This window comes from Fulmarus glacialis, unplaced genomic scaffold, assembly GCF_000690835.1.
Source record: "Fulmarus glacialis isolate BGI_N327 unplaced genomic scaffold, ASM69083v1 scaffold2285, whole genome shotgun sequence".
NCBI lineage: Eukaryota > Metazoa > Chordata > Aves > Procellariiformes > Procellariidae > Fulmarus > Fulmarus glacialis.
The window spans coordinates 13,397-34,079 of record NW_009214701.1 but is presented as its reverse complement, the minus strand read 5'-3'; the positions used below and the strand labels follow the sequence as shown (position 1 = coordinate 34,079).

The following is a 20,683-nucleotide window of genomic DNA, read 5'->3' as shown; positions in this document are numbered from 1 at the left end:
GTTTTGGCTCTGCTGAGCAGCCCCGGTGCCGCGCTGATGTCTGCGGCAGAAAACCGCGTTAACGCCTGCCGGCTTCCCTGCCTCCCGTTGTGAAAGCCCTGCGCGGGAGAGGGGTCTTGCTCGCTTCTCATCTGTCTGTAGGCCGCGAGCAATGGAGGAGGCGCTGGAGCTGTCTGCAGGCGTGGGGATGCGACAGTCGAAGCTCCGCTTTGTGGCAACAGGGAGTTTGCAAAAATTAATAGCTGGTAACCCAAGTCGCCAAGGAAACTTTCCCATTTTCTAGCGGACAATGGGATTTTTTCAAGCCGTGGGTTTTATCGTACCGTTCTCAGTTACAGCGGTGAGCTGTGGCACTGTTACAGACTGAGCTCGGTGCTGATAAAGGAAACAGTGCTAAGGTTTCTGTAGGTGATACAAAGACTGCCTTGTGGGAACAGAAGACATTGCGTGCCCTCTGTTTGAGTTTGAAATACAAACAAAAGAGGCTTAAATGCAACTGAACTAATAAACAAAACGTAGGTTGAAGCATAAACCCACAGAGGCATTTAGGTTGCTGTAAGTACAAACATGGTTCGTCTGTGATGTTTCCCAGCACTGTTATTAATTTTATTTTGGAGCCTTTAGGAACTGCGTAGAACAAGGGCTTCTCTGAGAGACAGACTGCACAGCCATAAAGCCAGGGCTATTAAGCATAATATCCTGTGATCCCCTGACTCTGCTCCAAACAATTACAGTGACTGAATATTGGTCAGTGAGAACAAAAACTTATTTATCACAGGCCCCTTTTTAATAAATTAACCATGTTCACCTACAGATGGAGGTTACAGATAGGTACCAGGTAAATTGCCCTAAATGTTTGGGGATTTTTGGTAGCACTGTTACCAGCTGGATGTAATTTGTTTAGTTTGTTATTGCTCCCTTTGGTTTGCTTTTTTCACCTTGCTCTGACGACTGGTCAGTTGCCATTTTCAGAAACAAACAGAACAATGGTAGCACAACTCTGCTGGCCAGAGCAAGATTTTTCCTGCCATTTCCCTTTTTTGCTATAGTTTAAAACTAAAGAATAACTGTCAGAAACAATATTGTCAGCAAAAACCCGACTTTTGTCCTCACTTTGGTTGAGTGAATGCCCTTCTTCCCCATCGCGGTTATTATCGAAACAGTAGTCTTTAATGTTTGTATACAAACACATGCTTGGTGATAATATTTATATCTTTGTTTCTACAGGTTTTTATTCATAATCCTCATGCCCGAGGGCAGAGAACAAGCACAAACCGAATGGTGCAAAGTAACCAAGATTCGGACATTTCTCTTCTCAACATTAATCAAGGGATCACTTGTCTAGCTTCGGGAATGCTGAACCCTCAGCTTGGTTATGATTGTCTTCTGGTTGGAACACAGACTAATTTATTGGCTTACGATGTATATAACAACTCAGATTTGTTTTACAGAGAGGCAAGTTAATTTAACTGTCTGCTTTTTTTAGTGTCTTCATTGTTTTCTTTTTCTTTCCATTCCAAAGATCACAGTTTTTACATTACTTTGTCAATTAATTATGCTTCTGTTCCTTGCATTAGTTATATTACTGTATTCAGAACATTTTGCCTTTAGAGTATCTGGAATATAGGAATGTGATTTATGTCTGTGTGTGCACATGTGAGAGCAAATTTTCATAATACGTCACACATTACCTAGCAAGACAAAATTTAAAACATCTAATAGGCATTCAGAGCTCAGCTAAACTGATAGTGATAATGGTGGAAGCTCTTTTTTTGATTTGTGTACTCTGATGTCTCATTGTCTGCTGTTTCTCTTACCTTTAATGTTTCCCTGTAGGTTTCAGATGGAGCCAATGCAATAGTTCTTGGAAAGCTGGGAGATATTTCGTCTCCACTTGCTATTATTGGTGGAAACTGTGCCCTGCAGGGCTTTGATTATGAAGGAAATGACCTTTTCTGGACGGTAAGGCTATGCATAATGCTTTTGATGTTATTACAAGATTCTTTCAGTGGCACTAATTCCTTTTGATTTTTTTTTTTAATATGATAAATATTAATTTGGTTGTTGATCTTTCTTAATTTATGTCGGACCTTAAACTATTATGGATGTGTATTCAGTGCACTCAGATGTTGCTTGAATGTTGACTATGCCAATCGTTCTGTTGCAATTGAGATCATAAAAATAGTTTAGCTTCTGACAGCTATCATCAGTATTGAGGACTGTCTCTCTCATTTTAGGTTACTGGAGACAATGTTCGTTCATTAGCACTGTGTGACTTTGATGGTGATGGCAAAAATGAGGTTTGTAATCGTTTACGTGCAAATTCAGCTGTTTTCATGGTCGTGCAGTGAAATGGTAATAAAAAACCATAGGTTATCAAATATGACTGACACACATTACCAGCTAAAGTGATCCCTGCGTGGAAGTTGTGCCTTTTTCAGACTCCGGCCCGGCAAAGACATGCACAAATGCTCAGCCCATGTATAGGGAGCAGCACCGGTCTCTGGCACTCCTCGGAGCGTGTAAAACCAGGCATATCTGGAGTCTTTACAGTGTTACTGCCTTGCTTTGGTGAATCAATTGCTAGCTGTGATGGAAAACGTCTCTCATTTTTCTGAACTACACCAGGAGAAATGCAATGAAGTGCCTGTGATTATCAGTTGCAAGGCATCTATTTCAGTGGTATTTCTTGAATATGGTTATAAATACTTTTTTAAATTTCAGAGAAACAACTTGCAAGATCTTACATGTAAGAGTGAGTTCTTAAAAAGCTGTGCTGTGAAGAGCTTCACTTACGATTGGTAAAATCCAGAAATCTCTCTTCACATCCAGTCCTCCTGTTTCTTCATAGTGACATGGGGAAGTGAAATATTCTTTGCTTTTCTGATTTGAAATGAAGATAACTTGTAAGAAGCATCTTGCTGATAAGATGTGAGACAACCAATAGGAAACAGCTGCTATTCTGATCGTGCAGGCTGCAAGGGACGGAAGAAGTCCTGAATTTGTATGGCATTCTCTGTTGTAAATGTTCTTCCATCCTGAATGAATTGAAGAATCATGCTTGTAAATATGAATCTTTAAGAAAAGTAATGGCTTCTTAGTATACGTCACATGCAAGTAAATATGATGTTAAACCACCATGCTAAAAATACTTACTTTTGGCATATGTCTTTCAATTTTAATCATAATTACTTAAGCTTTTCTGTTTAGTTCCCCAAAAAATCCTCGTTTGGAATTTTACTTGGACTATGTACTGTTTATTGTGACATGTAAAGGGCCTCTACACCTCTTACGTGTTTTTTATAAATACTGAACTGATACAGACCCTGTGCTTGATTGGGATCTTCAGGAAATGAAAAAATCTCAGGTTTTCCAATGAATTTCTGCACAGCTTCTCTTAGGGGGTATTTTTTTTTAATGTGCTGAGAGGTGGTTATAGAAAGTGGAGACAGTGTATAAAGATTCAGAAACCAGGAAACTGATCTATGGCACTAATTGTAAATGTTTTGCTCTTGTGCTTCTAAATGGTTTTTTGTTTTTGCTGTTGTTTTCTGCTTGACAAAGGTTCATTCTCAGCAGTTGGTGTAATCTGATGCTACTTCGAGCTAATCAGAGTTGGATGCATTATCCAACTAACTTACCCTGCCAGTTAGCCCAGAATGCATTTGCTGAGATTTTTTTTAGGGTTCTTTTTAATCTTAATTATGTAGGTGATTTTTTTTTTTTTGTGGCTTTTGTTTAAAATTGGTTTAAAATTGAAGTTCTGAGAAAGTACACAGAAAGATCTTTTTAAATTGTTTATCACTTTGTGTCTTATCTGGTAAGTGTGTGTGCTACCTTCATTTCCATTCTTCCTGCCCCAGTAAAAACATGTCTACATTTAAAATTGACTGATTTTAAAACTGCATGAATACACTTCTGTCATTTAGTAGCTAACAAAACTAATTTGTTGTAATCACTGTCTTCCTCAGGATTTTAGATAGATAGAGGTTTCTCCCATCTTGCCAGAGACTTGGGAGGAAAAACTTTTTCCTTGCTTTTTCAAATTCCAGTCCAGTGGAATGAAAGTCACTGAGGTGGATGAGTTGAATCAAACTGAATGAAAAAACATCTAGGCACCTCTGGGAAATGCAGCATCACCAGTAATTGTTTCAGGATTCTGTGCTTTTAGCCGGTCACTTTTTGCTGGTAGTTGGGACTTGTCAAGAAATCTGTACCTCTTACGTATGTTACTTCTTGTAAATTATTTCAATAGCTACAGTAAGCTTAGCTTGGTGTAATTTAGTTTGTCATAATTTGAAGCATCTTTACTTTGGAAGAAAAAAAGCCTTTAATCTTTTTAAAAATCCAACTTTGATATGGATTTGTGTCTGTTCTGCCAAGTAAAGATGGAAGAGTCATTGGTTCCAGTGGGGAAAGGTACTACCAGGTTTTAAACTTTGATTTCTAATTCTGTTTGTCACTGGTTTCATGGTTGTCTTTATGGGCAAGGCACTAAGCAGATCTGTTCCTTGGTTTCTCAATTTACAAAATAGAAACCGTGACTTGTCACCATCTTTAGAAAGTGCTTTTCCACGGGGCTCCTTTTCAGTTAATACCTTCTACCTGCTCAACTAGGAAACAGGAAGAGAACTAAGATATAAGAAACGATAAGGAATGAGAATCCGTAAGACCTAATTCAGTGCTGATGTCCTATTTGTATAATCATTTAGAACAAGTGAAAGCCCATTTTACCCATGCTTTGCAGTAGTGGCAGCCGCCATTTAGCTTGCAGGAGCAGCGATGGTTTGATATTTGGATTCATTCGTTTTGAGGTTTTTTTAAATGAGGGATGTTCAGTGCTAAGCAACGATTATTTTTTTTTTTTTTGCCCAGCTGTTTGCTCACAGGCTAGTAACTGGGAGTCGCTGTTTCTCTCAACCCATGTAGTACAAGTCAGAACTGAGTTGCAGGTCTCCTGCTCCAACACAGGCAACGTAGTGCTTTTGATGTGTGTAATTGCAGTTATGAATTATAACACTGAATCTTTTACAGTAAAAAAAAAGCGTAGCCCTGATGTTCCGAAGTATCTTTTCTCATTCCTATCCCAGATATTTCACTACGCTGTTGTAGAGTCTAGCTTGACAAAAAAAGGTATAACTAATACTCGATCAATGGAAGACTTACGAAATCTTGTCTTGACAGAGGGTACCTTTTGTTCCACTGGCAACTTTTCACACAGCTGTTAAAACGTCTTCATTGCTGGACTTGGAATATTTAATTGCCCTCTGGGTCCTGGAGTATGTCCTTTTTATTTCCTTAGCTTGAATAACTATTTTTAAGGTAGACTTTATTTTTTTCTAGCTTCTTGTTGGCTCTGAAGATTTTGACATCCGGGTATTTAAAGAAGATGAGATTGTGGCAGAAATGTCAGAGACAGAGGTAAATTACTTCTAGCTAATGTTTATTATAATTGCTGATGGAGCTGGAAGTATTGTGTATTGTAAAGCTTCTCTGGTTACTCTGGTTCAAATTTATTATGTAGTTAAATAGTTACTTAACTGTTTGGCACAGTATCTATTCTGCTAGAACTGCAAAAGTTAGAGTTTAATAATGTCTTTCATTATGCACAGGGTTTTTTGCTTTGTTTATTTACAAACCTTTTGCCAGGGTGAGAAAAGTAACTATTGCTTGACTGAAAGTCAGGGCCCTGTCCAAAGGTGATTAAGGTTACTGGATTGTGATTGAAGCTCTTAGTGCCTTCTGAGCGAAAGAATGTCTTCCACAGTTTTCCTTAAATGTGTTGACACAATCACGATGAAGTAACTTGCCCCTGTGTGTATCCAGACAGTGCATGGCAGCGTAGAAGGGGGTTGCCCAGGCAAAACAGGAGGTTTATATTGCAGTTGGAGTTACACACTGGCTGTATAAACAGAGCTGCACCTCTGCAGCGCCTAAAGTAAAATATGGGGCAGATAGGTTTTCAGAGGGATAACTAAAAGGTGTGGGGGTTGCTTTTTAGCTTAAGAGCTGAGAGATCCCCACTGTTAAATGTTGGTTGTTTGGAAGGGAGAAAAATACCGTTATCATTGCATTTAGGAGTTTTCTTAGCCTTCTCATGACCCTTCTGGGCCCAGGGTAGAGTAAGGACACACTACAGACCTTTGTCCTTGAAGATCTGAGGTCTCCCCACTGCCCAAGTTGGGACTAAAAGGCTTAGTTACTATTAAACCACTTACGAAGAGCTGTAAAAGACAAATCCGCGCAGTGTTCTAGGAAAGGAAGCTGTTGCTGTAGCTGGAATTAGAACTGGGCCTGTAATACCTTCTGCTGTTTGTACAGTAGCCAGTCTAGAGTCATGTTGTGATTTCTAGTTAAAGGGAAGCTAAAGGTCCATCACTCTCTTGTATGATTTATTTCCAGATGCACAGTAGAATTGTTTTAAGGTCACACCTGTAGAGTCTTTAGAGGCCTGTTAGAATCCTAATTTAAATTAGGATAAGGGCACAGCTGCACCTAAACCTTTCCTTTAAGAAGGTAAATTCAGGGAACAGTGGCTTTATACATTGTGCTTTTGGAAAGTTTTGGAAGACCTGAATAGTTTGCATTTTCTGTGTTTAATCACTTACTTTGCTGAAACTGAAACTGTAGCCTGTTGTGATTCTTGAATTTATAAAGGGGCAGTCAGGTATTAAAGGGAGTATTGCTACCTTTGTGAGTTTGACTGTTACTGGGGTCTTCTGTTTTTACTGGGCGCTCGCAATTTAGAGGGTATTGTTACTTGGGAAAGCCTTTGGAGAATATCTGTCAGATGGAAGGGTAAAGGGTTTGGAAACCATGTTTTATGGTAAAAAAAATCAAGGAGTAGTCAGCTGAGTTTAAGAAATTTGTGAAGGATTAAATTTAAAGAAGTCTCCTGTGCTACACTGTACAGAAGACTAGACAGACGATTGCAATTGTTCCTCCTGACATTAAAATCTCTAGTCTTAGTGTGTGGAAAAACCTGCATTTCCAAGCACTGAGAGCCTTAGCTCAATGAAGAATTGTAAGGTAATGGGTCTTAAAAGGAGTGAGAAACAGGCTGAGTTATGACTCTCGGGTCTTTCCCCGGAGCTGTTACTTATTATGGTAATACCTAGCCTGGTGTTCTAATTGTGTTCCAGAAAAAGTCCAACTGTGGGAGCTGTTAATTTTTATCTCACTTATCTTGGGCAAAGATTTTCTACCAAAAATATCTCTAGGGCTTTCCCAACCCCCCATGTAATGTTGAACTCCTTAGCATCCTCAGCTGCTGAAGCTTTAAGGAATGTTGTGTGTTTGGAGTAGGTTTTCAATGATAATGTGTTAGCACTGATGACCACAGGAATCCTATGGGCAGTTGTGTTGCTGCTTGTGGTAGGAAATATTTGGTCAAAGTACACAGTTTGAGGGCAGTTCTGCAATCTTTGCTGAAGTGTATCTTAGCACTGGCAATGCAGCTTGTGTGAGGAAGTCCTACAAGACCTTTGGTGATTTCAAACTGATTTTTAAAAATAGTTACTTCAGTATTTAATGCTTCCTACAATAGACTTATCTACCATTTAAGTAGTGTACAGTTCACATGATACAGAGATCGTATGGTCTGTTCTCTGTTACCTGAAGATGCAAAAGTTTTCACTCTTGTATCCTCTCTCTCCCTTGTTTGCCCCCACAAGACTATTACTGCACTTAGCCCCATGTATGGCAGTCGGTTTGGCTATGCTCTCTCTAATGGGACGGTCGGAGTTTACGACAAGACAGCCCGCTACTGGAGGATTAAGGTTAGTCCAGTGTTAGAATATCAATCATCACTGAAAGTTGGAAAGCTGCTAGGAGATTTGGTACCTAATCTCAGGTCATTCTGATGTTATCCTGACTCCTTAGATGAATTTGAAATTTTCTGCTGTGCGTAGCACTTAATGTCATTTTTTTCCTTACAAAATCTACGTATTTTTATAGATACATGCGAAATTAATACCATGTCAGTTCCTTCAGTGCTTTTGGGACTGTTGGTGATGGCTTAAACAACACTGATAAAACAGTACAACTAGATACGCTTCAGCTTTGCAGGGTCGCTTAAGCAACAGAGAAATTTGTGTTCACTGTTAGAAAATGCCTCTGGCTCTATTTGTTGAATCAATAAACCGTTTTTCAGAGACTGAATTAATCTTGCATTGTCTGTGTTCGAAGTTAATTTTCACATCAAGAGCAATTTGCTGCAGCAGCAAATCATATTGGCAAGATTCTTTCCTGATGCTCATTTTAATATTCTTAATATAACATGGATTAGAACTGTCTATGTAATAGTAATAAGTGAAAGGACTCCTTGGGAGGCGGCAGGAAGAGGCCAATGGCTTTCCTCAGCTGTCTCATTTTATGACAGTGTTGAAGCCCTGATATTTCCCCCCCGCCCCAGAGAATTTGGCTTTTTACACTTTGTTTTTGTGAGTTCTAATCATCTGCTTGGATAAAAATGTATTTAAAGGAAAGATCAGGTCCTTTGAGAGCAGTGGACTAGATTTGTAATGCAGGGGCTAAGATTTCAGAGATGTGTGTGACCTTATAGATAGTGATGCTCAAACTTCCTGTTAAGAGACATTTTTCTATTCCTTTCTGTAAACTCTGCAGTCTCATAATCCAGTGTCTTACATGTGTCAAGCATGTGCAATTTTGAAAATGTACCCAAGCTTAATTTGTTCTTTGTTTTCTGTCCACAGTCTAAAAACCACGCAATGAGCATACATGCGTTTGACCTGAACTCTGATGGTGTGTGTGAGTTGATCACTGGCTGGTCCAATGGAAAGGTGAGTTTATACAGAGGGGGAATGAGGAGCTCTAAATCTGGAAGCTGTGTTTGAACAAGGCTGTTAAATTGTTTGAAAGCCAAAAAATTAAAAAGACTGTTGAAAACCATGTGCTAAAGAACTATTGCAGTAAACCTAGTTCGGCTGCTGAATCCTGTGCCAAGTGCAAGATCAGAGAAAAGCGGCTTCCTCTGCTTAGCTCAGAGTCAATTGCTAAGGAGTGGTAAGTTGTTTCCATGGTAGCGGAGATCATATGCCACATCCTAGAGCTCTTGAGTGTCTCTCTTCAGCTGTGTCTTGAGCACATGCTAATAATCCTCCTCGACGTTTCCTGAATGTTCTCGGACTACAGGGAAGACAAAGCGGTTATGTAACAGGAGAGCAGCGTCAGTCTTGACTATGGCAGGATTAATCCAGCGTTATTTAATTTTATGTAAAGGCGTTCTATACAGCTCATTCCTAGTCTCTTAAGCCTGTTGCTTGGTATTCCCCTTTGCCAGAAATGACTGTTCTAGCTTCCAAATCTCTCCTGGATGCAGCTTGCCAGTTTTTTTTGTAAAGCTATGCTTTTTTCTTCACACCTCTCATTACTCTCATTAGCCTGGGGGAATTTAATTAACTTCATATCAAGCTGGCAGTCTAGAGCCCAGATATGTTGTAACTTATGTTGGATTAGGTATGTAACATTGTTAAAGAGAGAACCTCTCCTTGCTTTACTCCTTTTTCTGTTCTTTTTCACTGGCAGTCTCTACCCTGCTTGTTGGTCTGAAACAGTCCCTAGCTCCTAGAAAGAGTAGTGCTGGGTCCCGTGCTTTGGAAAAGACACTGCACGGAACTGAGTCCCTCTCGCCATTCTTCTCCAATGGAAGATAATTAAAGGTTGTGGTATTTGTATATAAAAATAATTCACCACATAGGGGCTGCAGCTAAGAAGAGAGATTGTAAATACTGCATTAAGGTTCAGTCCCATCGTTGCTGCATTCATGTGTGCATAACCTTCCCGGTGCAGACTTGCAGTCCCCTTCTGCCCTTCCTCTTGTTTGTAACTTAGGGAAGCATCTCTGAAGAGCAGTTCCTTCTAGCTGAGTCTGTCTAGAGGTCATTTCTTGATGGTGTTTTTTTCATGTGTGGTGGTCTGATCAGCAGAGCTGCAAGTTCACCTGCAGTTCCATGAGAGGAGCTGGCTTTCAGTTAACAGCTCGGAGTACAGCATGACATATATTTTGGAGTTAGCTTTTCTGTTCATGCTGTGCCTTGGAACTCTCTCTGTTGTTCCAGGTTGATGCACGCAGTGACCGAACTGGGGAGGTCATCTTTAAGGACAACTTTGCTTCCTCAATTGCAGGAGTTGTGGAGGGGGATTACAGAATGGATGGGAGCACCCAGTTAATCTGCTGTTCAGTTGATGGTGAAGGTAAGAGCATTGTTCAGAATATTAATTTATTACACAATAATATCAGGCACATCACATCATCTCAGATTAGCTAAACGTTGTTTCGGTTCCACAGGCATTTTTGTGTGCCAAATTCCCTTCACTTTATGCCAAGTTAAGGGAATTTTAAGAGTTATGCTCTGTGCACACAGGATTTTGAATATTGCCTTCTCTGTGATAATCAGCGTGTGTTTCATATGATTCAAGAAGCCATCAAAATTCATTTGCCTGACGGAAGAAGTCCCATCCTAATAATGCAAAGATAACTATATTCAGTACAGACTGTGGTTCTTCAGGCAACATTATGATAGATGAATGTATAGGAAATCTTTTTTCCTATATGTGATAATTCTTTGGTCGCTTTACAGCAGGTAAAGGGGTTTAGAGATCTAAGGGTGTCTGTGTTTTGGTTTTCTTCTAAAGATGGTTAGAAGTTGTAGATGTTAACAGTCCTTTGTTTGCTGGAAAATGCTATCCTGAGACTGGACTGGTGGATTTATCCCACCGTGCATTCAAGAATGGTTACTTGCATTCCACCTGGTTACATGTGAGTGGAGACAAATATGATCACAGATTATTTAAATAAGCTCAGCATGAATTTACAGGGATGGCTCCAGGAAAGACACTGGTGTGATTATCCGACTGCTTGGCGTCAGTGGCCTGAGACAAGCAGGTCTGGCACAACTCATTTGGAACAAAAGCCTGTCCTTGTTAAATAGCACAGTGTTTTGCTGTCTGTCTTAATCACAGGCTGTGGGGATGCGCTGCGCTTGGGCTTCAGCATATAAACCTTTTTCCCAAGCTTAGAGAAGGGGAGCATTGTACACAGTTCTGAGGATACCTTGTCCTAGCATTCCCAAGCTTAGAGAAGGGGAGCATTGTACTCAGTTCTGAGGATACCTTGTCCCAGCAGAGCTGAGTAGGTTAATAACACTGAACATGATCACGCTCTTCTGATGGGTACATCATAAACAAACCTTGGCACAATGGGGATCCCTTTTGGCTGGAGCTTTCAGGCATTATTAAATAGTAATAGCCCTGTTGTTGGGGTTATGTGGACAATGCATTCTCATAGTCCTTGTCATTAGAGTTCTGTTTAGGGCCAGCATCCTTTCACATGAGGCGTTCTTCTGTGTGCCAGTGTATTTTCTGTCTTGCTCTCATTTTAAATGAATGATTCACTCAGAAATAATAAAGTGGGTCCTTTCGTTGGAGGACAGTGTGCATGCTAAATGCTTTTCAAGTTCCCTGCATCTTTTTACTGGGGTTACATAGTCAGGCAGCATATTCTTTGCAGGTATTAGATTTTTTTTGTCCCTGGCTTTCATTGTCAGCTGCAACCAGAGCACACAGCCCTAGAGCAAAATGGAAGTTTATAGCAAGTGTCTTTGTCTCATCATCTGTTCAGCTTTTCTGTCTCCACAGGCAGTTGGAGATATTTCCATAACTCTCTGCTCCACTGGGCTACTGGGAAACAGGTCTTACCCCTTGAAGTGAAGTATCCCTTGATTTGGGGAAAAACTAATGTGGGTAAATCTTGTTTACTGGCTGATTGACAGTGACTTACAGTCACCTCCAGACAGAGTAACAACTCCTCTGACCAGCTCTAGAAATCCAGGAACACGTTTTATTAATTTTGCATAATTGCAAACTTGCCTAAGCGCCTGAAACAATGATTGCAGTGGGAATCCTCTCGCAAAAGGACGGGGCTCTGCACTTGTCTGGTCAGGTGAAGACAGCTTAAAGACAGGGTGGAAATTCACCTTTTTTCTTCTTTTAAATGTGCAGTTCTCTTGTCCTGATCACCAGGAGAGTCAAAGCCTCTGTGGGTGTAAATCAATGCCCAGGTTTTCAGCTGAATGGTACCAGCTGAAGACCAGAATCAGTGTCTGCTGCTGAGGTGGTGCAAGGGGGTCTTGTTACAGAAACTAAAGTTTTGGGGAGGCTGTGAAAGGCTTTGGCTATGTTTTGTTTCTGTACAGTCCGAGGCTATCTGCCAGGAGGTGAGGAGATGAAAGGAAGCCTAATGGATACAAGTGCTGAGCAGGATCTGATCCGAGAACTTAGTCAAAAGAAACAAAATCTGCTGCTGGAATTAAGAAATTATGAGGAAAATGCAAAGGTACTACTTCAACAATGTCTACGGCCAAAACACACCTTTCTATTGCTTTAAATCCGGAGTAATGTGGGAAGTGGTCATAGGGCAGTCCAGACAAGTCAGAGCTGTAACCTGCTAGGATGCAGCGAGATTGTCTGCTAGGGTTTCCTGCTTCTGCATCTGGCTTGCTCCTTGTGCAAGTTCAGAACTTGCTTTTTGTATTTTAATAAGTAACACTTTCCTTGCTCCTTCGTCTTGCCAGAGCAGTTGTGTTTGGAATTGGATTCTGTTCAGCCCTGTGCTTTGGCTTATGACTGCAAATTGTAATTTTCAATGCATGAACCAACTCGGGGGTCAGAGGGGATTGTTTGAGAGGATCAGGTGAATGGGAACACTGCCAGGGTGTAGGAAGCGCACTTGTTGGCTTGATGGTTTGAGAGGATCAGGTGAATGGGAACACTGTCAGCGTGTAGGAAGCGCACTTGTTGGCTTGATGATGGAGGTGCAGAAATAGAGAGCTTCGAAAAATGGTCTGAGGAAAGAGGGGACTCATATTTGAACAGTAAATGACCACCATAGCAAAAGCATGGAATTATATAAGCTTGTGCTTAAAATTTAATATATGTTAAGTGCTTTTCTGAATAAAGGTTTGGGTACAGAGCTGAGCTCCACCGACAGTAAAGCACTTGAACAAGTTGTAGCACAGGTGTCCACAGCTCCATGCCTAATCCAACCGCTGTTCATAGCAATGTGAAGTGTCTGGGAATTGCTGTAGCACAACCTTCTCCTGCAAGAAAAAAGAACTGACTTACGTGTATGTTTTCTAGGTTGCTTGAATGAAAATCTTGAAATTCTGATACTGAAGGGTATGTGTTTTGCAACAGGCTGAACTGAATGCTCAATTGAAGGAAGCTGATGGGCAGAGAGGTGTGATTCCAGCAAATACCCAACTCCAGACAGCCCTCTCAGTTCATCTGGGCTCTGACAGCCAGTCTGCCCATGTGGAGCTGTCTATTTCCACCACAAATGGTGAGTGGTAACCTGCAACCATTGACATTCATTTCATGTAAATTCATGCAAACGTTTAGTTATATTTAGCTGATGATTTGCCTGTCTCCCCTTTATTGTCTGTAATTTCCCCTTTGTGGTTGCTTTCCTTTCACAGAGTTTTGAATCAAGCTGTGTTCCTTTGATGGGTCTCAGGGGAGAGATGGAATTTGTTTCCTGTAATGTGTTATTTTCCAAGGCAATTAACATTTAACTTGGGTGAAATGAGTCTTGGTGATCCCTGCAACACTCCTTGTGTTGACTCTAAACATTAACCTACAGCTGTGTTAGTGAGGGTGTTGCAAGAATGCAGCTGGACCTCAGCTGGCTTTTATGCAAAACTGGAACTATGCCAAGGTAGCGAATTCACCTAGCACCAGGCGTGCTGAGGATGCAGTCAGCTCCAGACGTGGTAGTGCCGGTCATCTGGGATATTTTAACAATTCAGAGGAGGGGTGTAAAGAGTTGGCTGTGCTTAATTCTGAAAAGAGTGGTGGTTTGTTGCCAAAGGACAGCTGTTAATTTAGGAACTGCTTTTTCTTCCTGTTGCTAAGACACAATCATCCGTGCTGTGCTGATCTTTGCTGAGGGCATATTTGAAGGAGAGAGCCACGTGGTACATCCCAGTCTCCAGAACCTCTCCGGTTGTGTTCGTGTTCCCCTTACTCCACCCAAAGATGTCCCTGTGGATTTGCACATCAAAGCCTTTGTGGGTTACAGGAACAGGTGAGTTTCGTGTTGTGATCTCTGCTGGTCTCCAGAGTCAACTGTGTGACCAGGAAACAGCAATGATGTGGCTTCATGCTTGTCCCGTGGGAAGTGCACCGTTAATTCCCTGGTGCCCCACTTCTCTGTGTTACTGGAAGGAGAGCTGGAATGCTTTCTTAAAAACGCTCTTGCAGCTGTGGTGAGCTCTTCTCCAGACAAAGTCTAAATGCTCTGGAATCCCTGGGACGTGCTGTGCACTGGCTCTGCCTTTAGGGGAACAGTGAGCATTTCTTGTCCAGGAGATCCCTTACGGTGGGTCTCTGGAGGGAGCTGGCAGAGGTAGAGGCTGTATCCAGGCAGCCTGCTCCAAGAGGCTGCCTCTCCCGGGCCTGAATGGTGGCTGCTCTGGATGCAGTACCTGAGCAGGCCTGGAGGCACAGTGGTGTCTTTCAAGCTACGAAGTAACCCTGAACCCATTTGTCTTCAGGGCAAGTAGAAAGTAGCGTATGCCTGATTTCAAGACAACCCTTTTCCAGTTTCCCATAGAAATAAAATGTCTCTTCATATGCACACACGTCTCTTCATATGCACTTGACACTAACTTTCTCCCGGCTCCCATGGGCCAGAGCTGGAGGTGCCCCACGGAGCAGCATCCTTTCCCTGAACAGGGAGGCATATTTTGAGAGCTAGCCAACCACTGCAGAAAGAATGTATGGGACTGAATTCCCTTTTTGTTTTCTCTATTTGTCATTATTATTGCTTTTAATAAGACTTCACTGAACCTGTAAAGAAAATACTCAATCACATAGTAAGATCTTAAATGTGTTAGCCTAGAGAATATATTTCATTGGAAGGATTATGGAAAATGTAAGCAGTAGGGAGGGATCATTCAACCTTGTGATGGGATAAGCCTGGAATTTCCAAGTTGCAGTGTTTTTTCTGGGAAACGATGAGCAGCTGATTACATAGCTGGAAGCTGCTGTCAGTAGCCAGCTAAAGAAGGACCAGGAACCGTTGCAATAGGTGAATCCTTAGTATGTTAGTAACTGTCTCTATTTTTCCTTTGGATTGCTTCCAGCACACAGTTCCATGTATTTGAGTTGACAAGACAGCTTCCCCGCTTTTCCATGTATGCCCTGAGCAGCCCGGACTCGGCCACAAAGCCGCTGAGCTTTGTTAACTGTACAACGAATGAGAGGCCGCAAAGGGTGAGTTTCTGCTCTGCTTCCTATTTCCGGGTCCTGCGTACAGATACTGCAGGTGGAGGGTTTGCAATTAGCTTGAGATTGCCGAGACCAAAGGAAAAACGATGCAGTGAACTGCGCTGCTGGCCTTTGGAGTCTGTGTATTACAACTTGAATCGGTGGTTTTTTTCCTTCTTTAAAAGATACCTCAACTGAGGCATTCCCTGCTTCAGGAATTCCTGCAGCTGCAGGAACTAATGGCCTGCGAACATGAGACGTTTCAGATATTAAATTGTTTGCTGTGTGGCAGTTGATGGAATGCCAGCAGCAGGAGCCCTGTAGTGAGTGATGAATTTTGTAAACGGGCAGAGAACAGGAAAAAGGCAGTACAGTGCCCAGGTAATGGCTCAGTTTCACAACAGAGGAGCAGCAGTGCTGTAGCTTTGGTTCTAAAAGATCTGAATTGTGGGATGGCAGTAATTAGAGCTGGTCATTTCCCTCATAACTGTAGGGTTCTGCCATATTTGCATGACCTTTACTGCCTTAAATGGCCAAGGCAAAAACCAAGAAGAAATGAAAATTTCCTTTAAATTCTTGCGGTAGAACCAAGCCTTGCTTCCCAGCCTTCTCTGGTCTCCAGGCCTGGACTTTTGTTTTGACCTTGGGCTGTGGTCTTTGGTTGTTGGACTTGATTTTGTTACAAATATTCAGCTTTGGAGCAGGGAATCAACTGCCCCCATTCTAACAAGTTCATGATGTGGGTTTAGGGGATGGAATTTAGTAAACGAAATTTCCACGGTACCCTGAACAGAGAGCCCTGGTGCACATTGCATGCAGGGACGTTGTGTGGTTCTCCAGGCTTTCCACACAGGAGATGGCTGATGCTTTTCATTTTATTTTTGCAAGGTGGTTATGTGGCTGAATCAGAGCTTCTTGCTACCAGAGGATGCAGAGTTTCAGAGTGCTCCCTTTCAGGTTTACTTCACTTCCCTTCGTAATGCAGGACAGCTCTGCATCAAAATCAAGCCCGGCGGAGAGGTGAGTACCTTCATGGACAAGGGGAACACCCGTTTAATTATACTCCAGTGAAACTTAAGGGTGGTGCCAACATGAGGAAGTAAAAATGAAGCAGGATTGAACAGGCAGAGGAAGCCCTCATGTTCTAGGGACGTTTTTGGAAACTTCTGGGTCTGTTTACTGTTAGTGGGTAAAATTCCAGAGCCGGGTAACGAAGAAAACTGCTTAGCTTACGGGTCTGTAGGAAGGTATTTGTTCCCACACAGAGTGGTTTCAGGGAGCCATAATTTGAGGTGCAAAGGCTGCCTCTAACTCTTTCACTGGTCCTGGATGCACAGATGCCTCTTTGCCCCAGGCCTGAATAAAAGCCCCTTTGAAATCACTGTCTCCTTATCTACTTAAAGCTGTAGAGCTTGCTCATGCAACAATTTTGCCTCTTGATAGAATGAACTGCCTTGGGCCTGAGTAACTGTTGGAGAGGCAGTCCTGCTGGGCAATTCTGGGGGATGTTTTGGCATGGAAGAGCGCTGAAGTGCCTTCTTTCCTGTCTGACAGATTGCCATCAACACGGATGATATTGATCTGGCTGGTGACATTATCCAGTCAATGGCCTCCTTTCTGGCCATCGAAGATTTGCAGGTGGAAGCAGATTTCCCTGCGTATTTTGAGGAGCTGCGGAAAGTGTTGGTCAAGGTGAGGAGGCATCGGGCATTTTTAAATTGTCAGCTAAGCAGTCACTGGGGGCATTTGTATGACAGGATCTCTAAACTGCTTTATCTTCTTCGTGGAAATCAGCCAGCGATGGCTCGCTGTATATTCTGTGCAAAGACAATGGGACACCCTCAGCTTTCTGTTTATTCTGTGTTCTGTGGAACAGACCCTCGGTCCCCAGCAGTTAATTGTTCAGAATAACGTAAATATGTTGTCTGGGAGATTGAGCTGTGGGTTTGGGTCAGGGAGTAAGGTCTGTATCTCGGCCTGATCACTCCCTTCTGAGGGACAGGGTACCGCTCTGGCAGCCATGGGGTGAGGGGAAGGAGAATGGTCCCAGGGATGCTGGTAGGTTAAGTTGGGATGTTATTTCCTATTACACTGGGCCAAGGTTTAGCTTAAACAATTACCTGTACGCACAGAGTGCCGGGGGCCCTTTCTCATGACTGTTTGCCTTGGACAGGTGGACGAACACCACGCGGTGAATCAGAGGCTCACTGCCGACATGGCTGAACACTCCAACCTCATCCGCAGCATGCTGGTTCAGGCGGAAGACGGGCGACTCCTGGGAGACATGTGAGCAACAGCTGCTTAGCTTGTGTGTTTTGGGTTTAGAACAGCCAGTCTTTGTTTTTCTTTGTTTTTCAGGCAGAAAAGAGCACAAAAAACCACTTGTGTGATAAAGAGGTTGCCTAGTTACAACTCTTGATGTAGAATTGGTACCTTTGCTGGTCCCACCATGAGCTCTCATTGAGCCTTGTCTTGTTCTTTAGGTGGAAAACCAGCCTGGGGAAGACAAAAGGGCAGAGGTAGGGGCTTAGCATGGAGCTGGTGGGTGAATCAACCTCAAGATGGTGAGATAATTAGAAGAGATACAGCAAGGGAAGAAGACGATAAAAGCTGTCCGTGGTGTGTGAACTCTTGAGAACACCAAGAAAGAAATTTTAGGTGTCAGTCCTTTCACTCTGACTTGCTGTGTTCTGCTGATGTCCTATCTGTACTGTCAAGAGCAGCAGTAAAGAGGTCTTAGCTAACACAGGGCAGTGTTACTTTCACTGGGGAAAGTGGCATCTCCTCTTTGGGTTGCCGAATAAAGTAACTGCAACAATAGACCTTTTTTTTTTTTCAGTAAAATAATGAGTATAACCAACATGTCTAGACAAGTCTGTTGTCTTGTAGCTGGAAGACATGCAGGTAACCATGGTAGCCATCACAACCATGTATTGCTACACCTTTATATTGACAAACCAGGAATGACGCTCTTGTCCCCAGAGATGCAAATAACTGGACTGATTGTTCCCCCAGGAAAAACATGAAGACACGGTACATCGAGCTGTATGATCTTAACAGAGATTTAATAAATCAATACAAAATTCGTTGCAACAACCACACGGAGCTGTTGAATAACCTGAAAGCTGTGAATCAGGCAATCCAGAGGGCTGGGCGGTTACGTGGTAAGTGTGTGTGTTTGGAGGGAACGGGGAGTCTTGGACCCCCCTGAGGCAGGTAACGTGTTTCAGAGGCCACCTGGGTTAGTTAAGTGACTTCAGGATTTTTGGCCTGAAGCTAAATTAGTAGAAGTAATCTTTCATAGCCAATTGCCTGTGACAGTGAACTGTGAGTGTCCAGTATCATCTGGGATCACCATTTTAGAAAGAACAGTTCAAAGCAGTGGGATAGAAATCACTAGTTTTGTTGAACACAATTTAAAAAACATTTTTAAAGCAGTGTTTCAGTTCTTCATTTATAATTCTGCTTTAAAAAAAAAAGCTCTCAACTTAAGCAAGGCTGTTTATCTATATTATTAGTTCTGTAGGTCTTTGAGGAAGGAGGTATTTTTTAATGTGTTTATAGCATTCCCCTTTCAACAATCCCTTTAAGCTCTACTATAACGACACTGCAGAAAATTCTTTAAAGAAAGGATTTTGTTTATGTATTAGAAAAAAGGTGGTACTTCAGTGTGTTTGAAAATATTTGAAAGAAAGTGCTAAATTTTGAGACTAGACCTAATAAGTATTTTTACCAGTTTCTTACTCAGTAACTGAAGTGTTTTTTCTTTTCCTTTTTTTCTCTTTACAGTTGGCAAACCTAAAACACAAGTGATCAGTGCTTGTCGGGACGCAATAAGAAGCAACAACTTTAACATGCTGTTCAGGATCATGTGTGTGGGAACAGCCTCTTCCTAAAATGACGGGAGGAGCAGCAGCTGCACAGAGGCAGTGTTTCCACGCAGCGGGCAGATAACAGACCAGTAATGACAAGCGGTTAATTCAGTCCCCTACTCCACTGTACGGTGAAGTAATTGCAAAGGTAGCATTTTAGTTAAGCCATCGGGCAGTAAATGTTATTACACAGGCCAAAGGACAGCAAGCTTCATGAAGAAAGCATCAGAGTTTAAGTGCAGATGTGATATTTATGCAAGATGGAGGTATAACCTTGGAACAGTTATTTTTCTTACAGTAACTTATTTATGTATTTTAATATATTTTGTAGTTAAGGCATCGGCCTTTTCCATTAAAACATAGGCTGGTTTGTCTGCTTTTGGTCTGATTTAGTTGGGGATATGCATATGGTTAAGTGTATTTGTTGGAAGAAAAAAAAACACCACTTTTCTGGTTTTGCGGCGTAGTCTCTGTGCGCACCAAGCACTTAAACTCTCTGTGTCGGAGAATCCCGGGTTTCATTGCAGGGATGTGCAGCTTTCTAGGTAACTGCAATTTGGTGCACTAGAAGCACGAAAGGGATAACATTTCTTCGCTGGCTTTTAAGCCAGAAGATCTTTGAAAGCCGTCCAGCTGCACGATCCACACAGGTAGGAAGCAGTCTGTTTCATATCCGACACTCTCCCTACACCTGGATTGCAGGAAGTTTTGCTTCCAGCTACTGGTTCCGTGGTGCCGCTGCTGGAAAAAACTGCAGGTACTGAGGTGGACAAGGGCGCATTTCAGGAACAACAAACACAAACTACACACCCAAGCTGGTGCATACTTATGAAGAGCTGGCAGTGCTTAATGGGATCAAAAGAAGAAGGTATTGAAAAATCTCTTGGCTCCTGGCTCAAACCTGTTTATTAATTGTGGGATTTCTTAGAATTGCATTAAAATATTACAGTAAGGCTGTATCTGAGATCTAAAGATATTTTAGAACCTTTGCCAAAGCAAATTTCTTCCAGAAGCTAAAAATATCTTGCGCGGGATGGAGGTTGGGCCCCAGTGCTCCTAGCTCCCGCACCATTCATCACATTACCACTGTGTGGATCGGTGTTTGCAGCAGGGGGGAGACGGTCCACCTCTGTGAAGCGAAGTTCTTGGGTAGCTTGTCGGGGCTGTCAGTGTTCGTGTCCTGTAACTGGTCTGTCTCTTACTTGCCACTACTGAGCTAAAGCCAGCAGCCCACCATTTGTTACAGAGCAATTGGTGAGCATGCAACTAGTTGGATGGGGAACGTAATTCTTGCAATATTTTAATCCCCAAAACGGCCTCTTGCCGCTGCTTCAGCCCCTTCAGTACAGAGAACTGCGCTGCCAAAAGCAGAGATCTCTGTCACTTCAGATCTGCAGCGGGAGCTCATTTGAATCCTTTTAAGAACCTGGTCGTTAGTCAAATCCAGCTCTTTGGTAAAAGGGGTGGTGAGCCACCCATGCTGTTCTAAGCAAGCGAGCTTTAAGGCTTGATTATGGAACAGT

The 20,683-nt window shown here is 42.3% G+C and overlaps 1 protein-coding gene across 1 annotated transcript; it reads left to right on the top strand.

Moving 5' to 3' along the window:
* The first annotated feature begins 289 nt into the window (after nt 1-289).
* BBS2 (Bardet-Biedl syndrome 2) lies at nt 290-19,322 on the top strand. The gene is made up of 17 exons (XM_009578633.1): nt 290-340; nt 1,228-1,455; nt 1,837-1,962; nt 2,238-2,300; nt 5,344-5,421; nt 7,674-7,778; nt 8,715-8,801; nt 10,080-10,215; nt 12,216-12,355; nt 13,216-13,360; nt 13,933-14,104; nt 15,165-15,294; nt 16,177-16,308; nt 16,843-16,980; nt 17,462-17,574; nt 18,304-18,452; nt 19,078-19,322. The coding sequence occupies exons 1-17, from the start codon at nt 290-292 to the stop codon at nt 19,182-19,184; spliced, it is 2,100 nt and encodes a 699-aa protein (XP_009576928.1). The 3' UTR covers nt 19,185-19,322.
* The last annotated feature ends 1,361 nt before the right edge of the window (nt 19,323-20,683 follow it).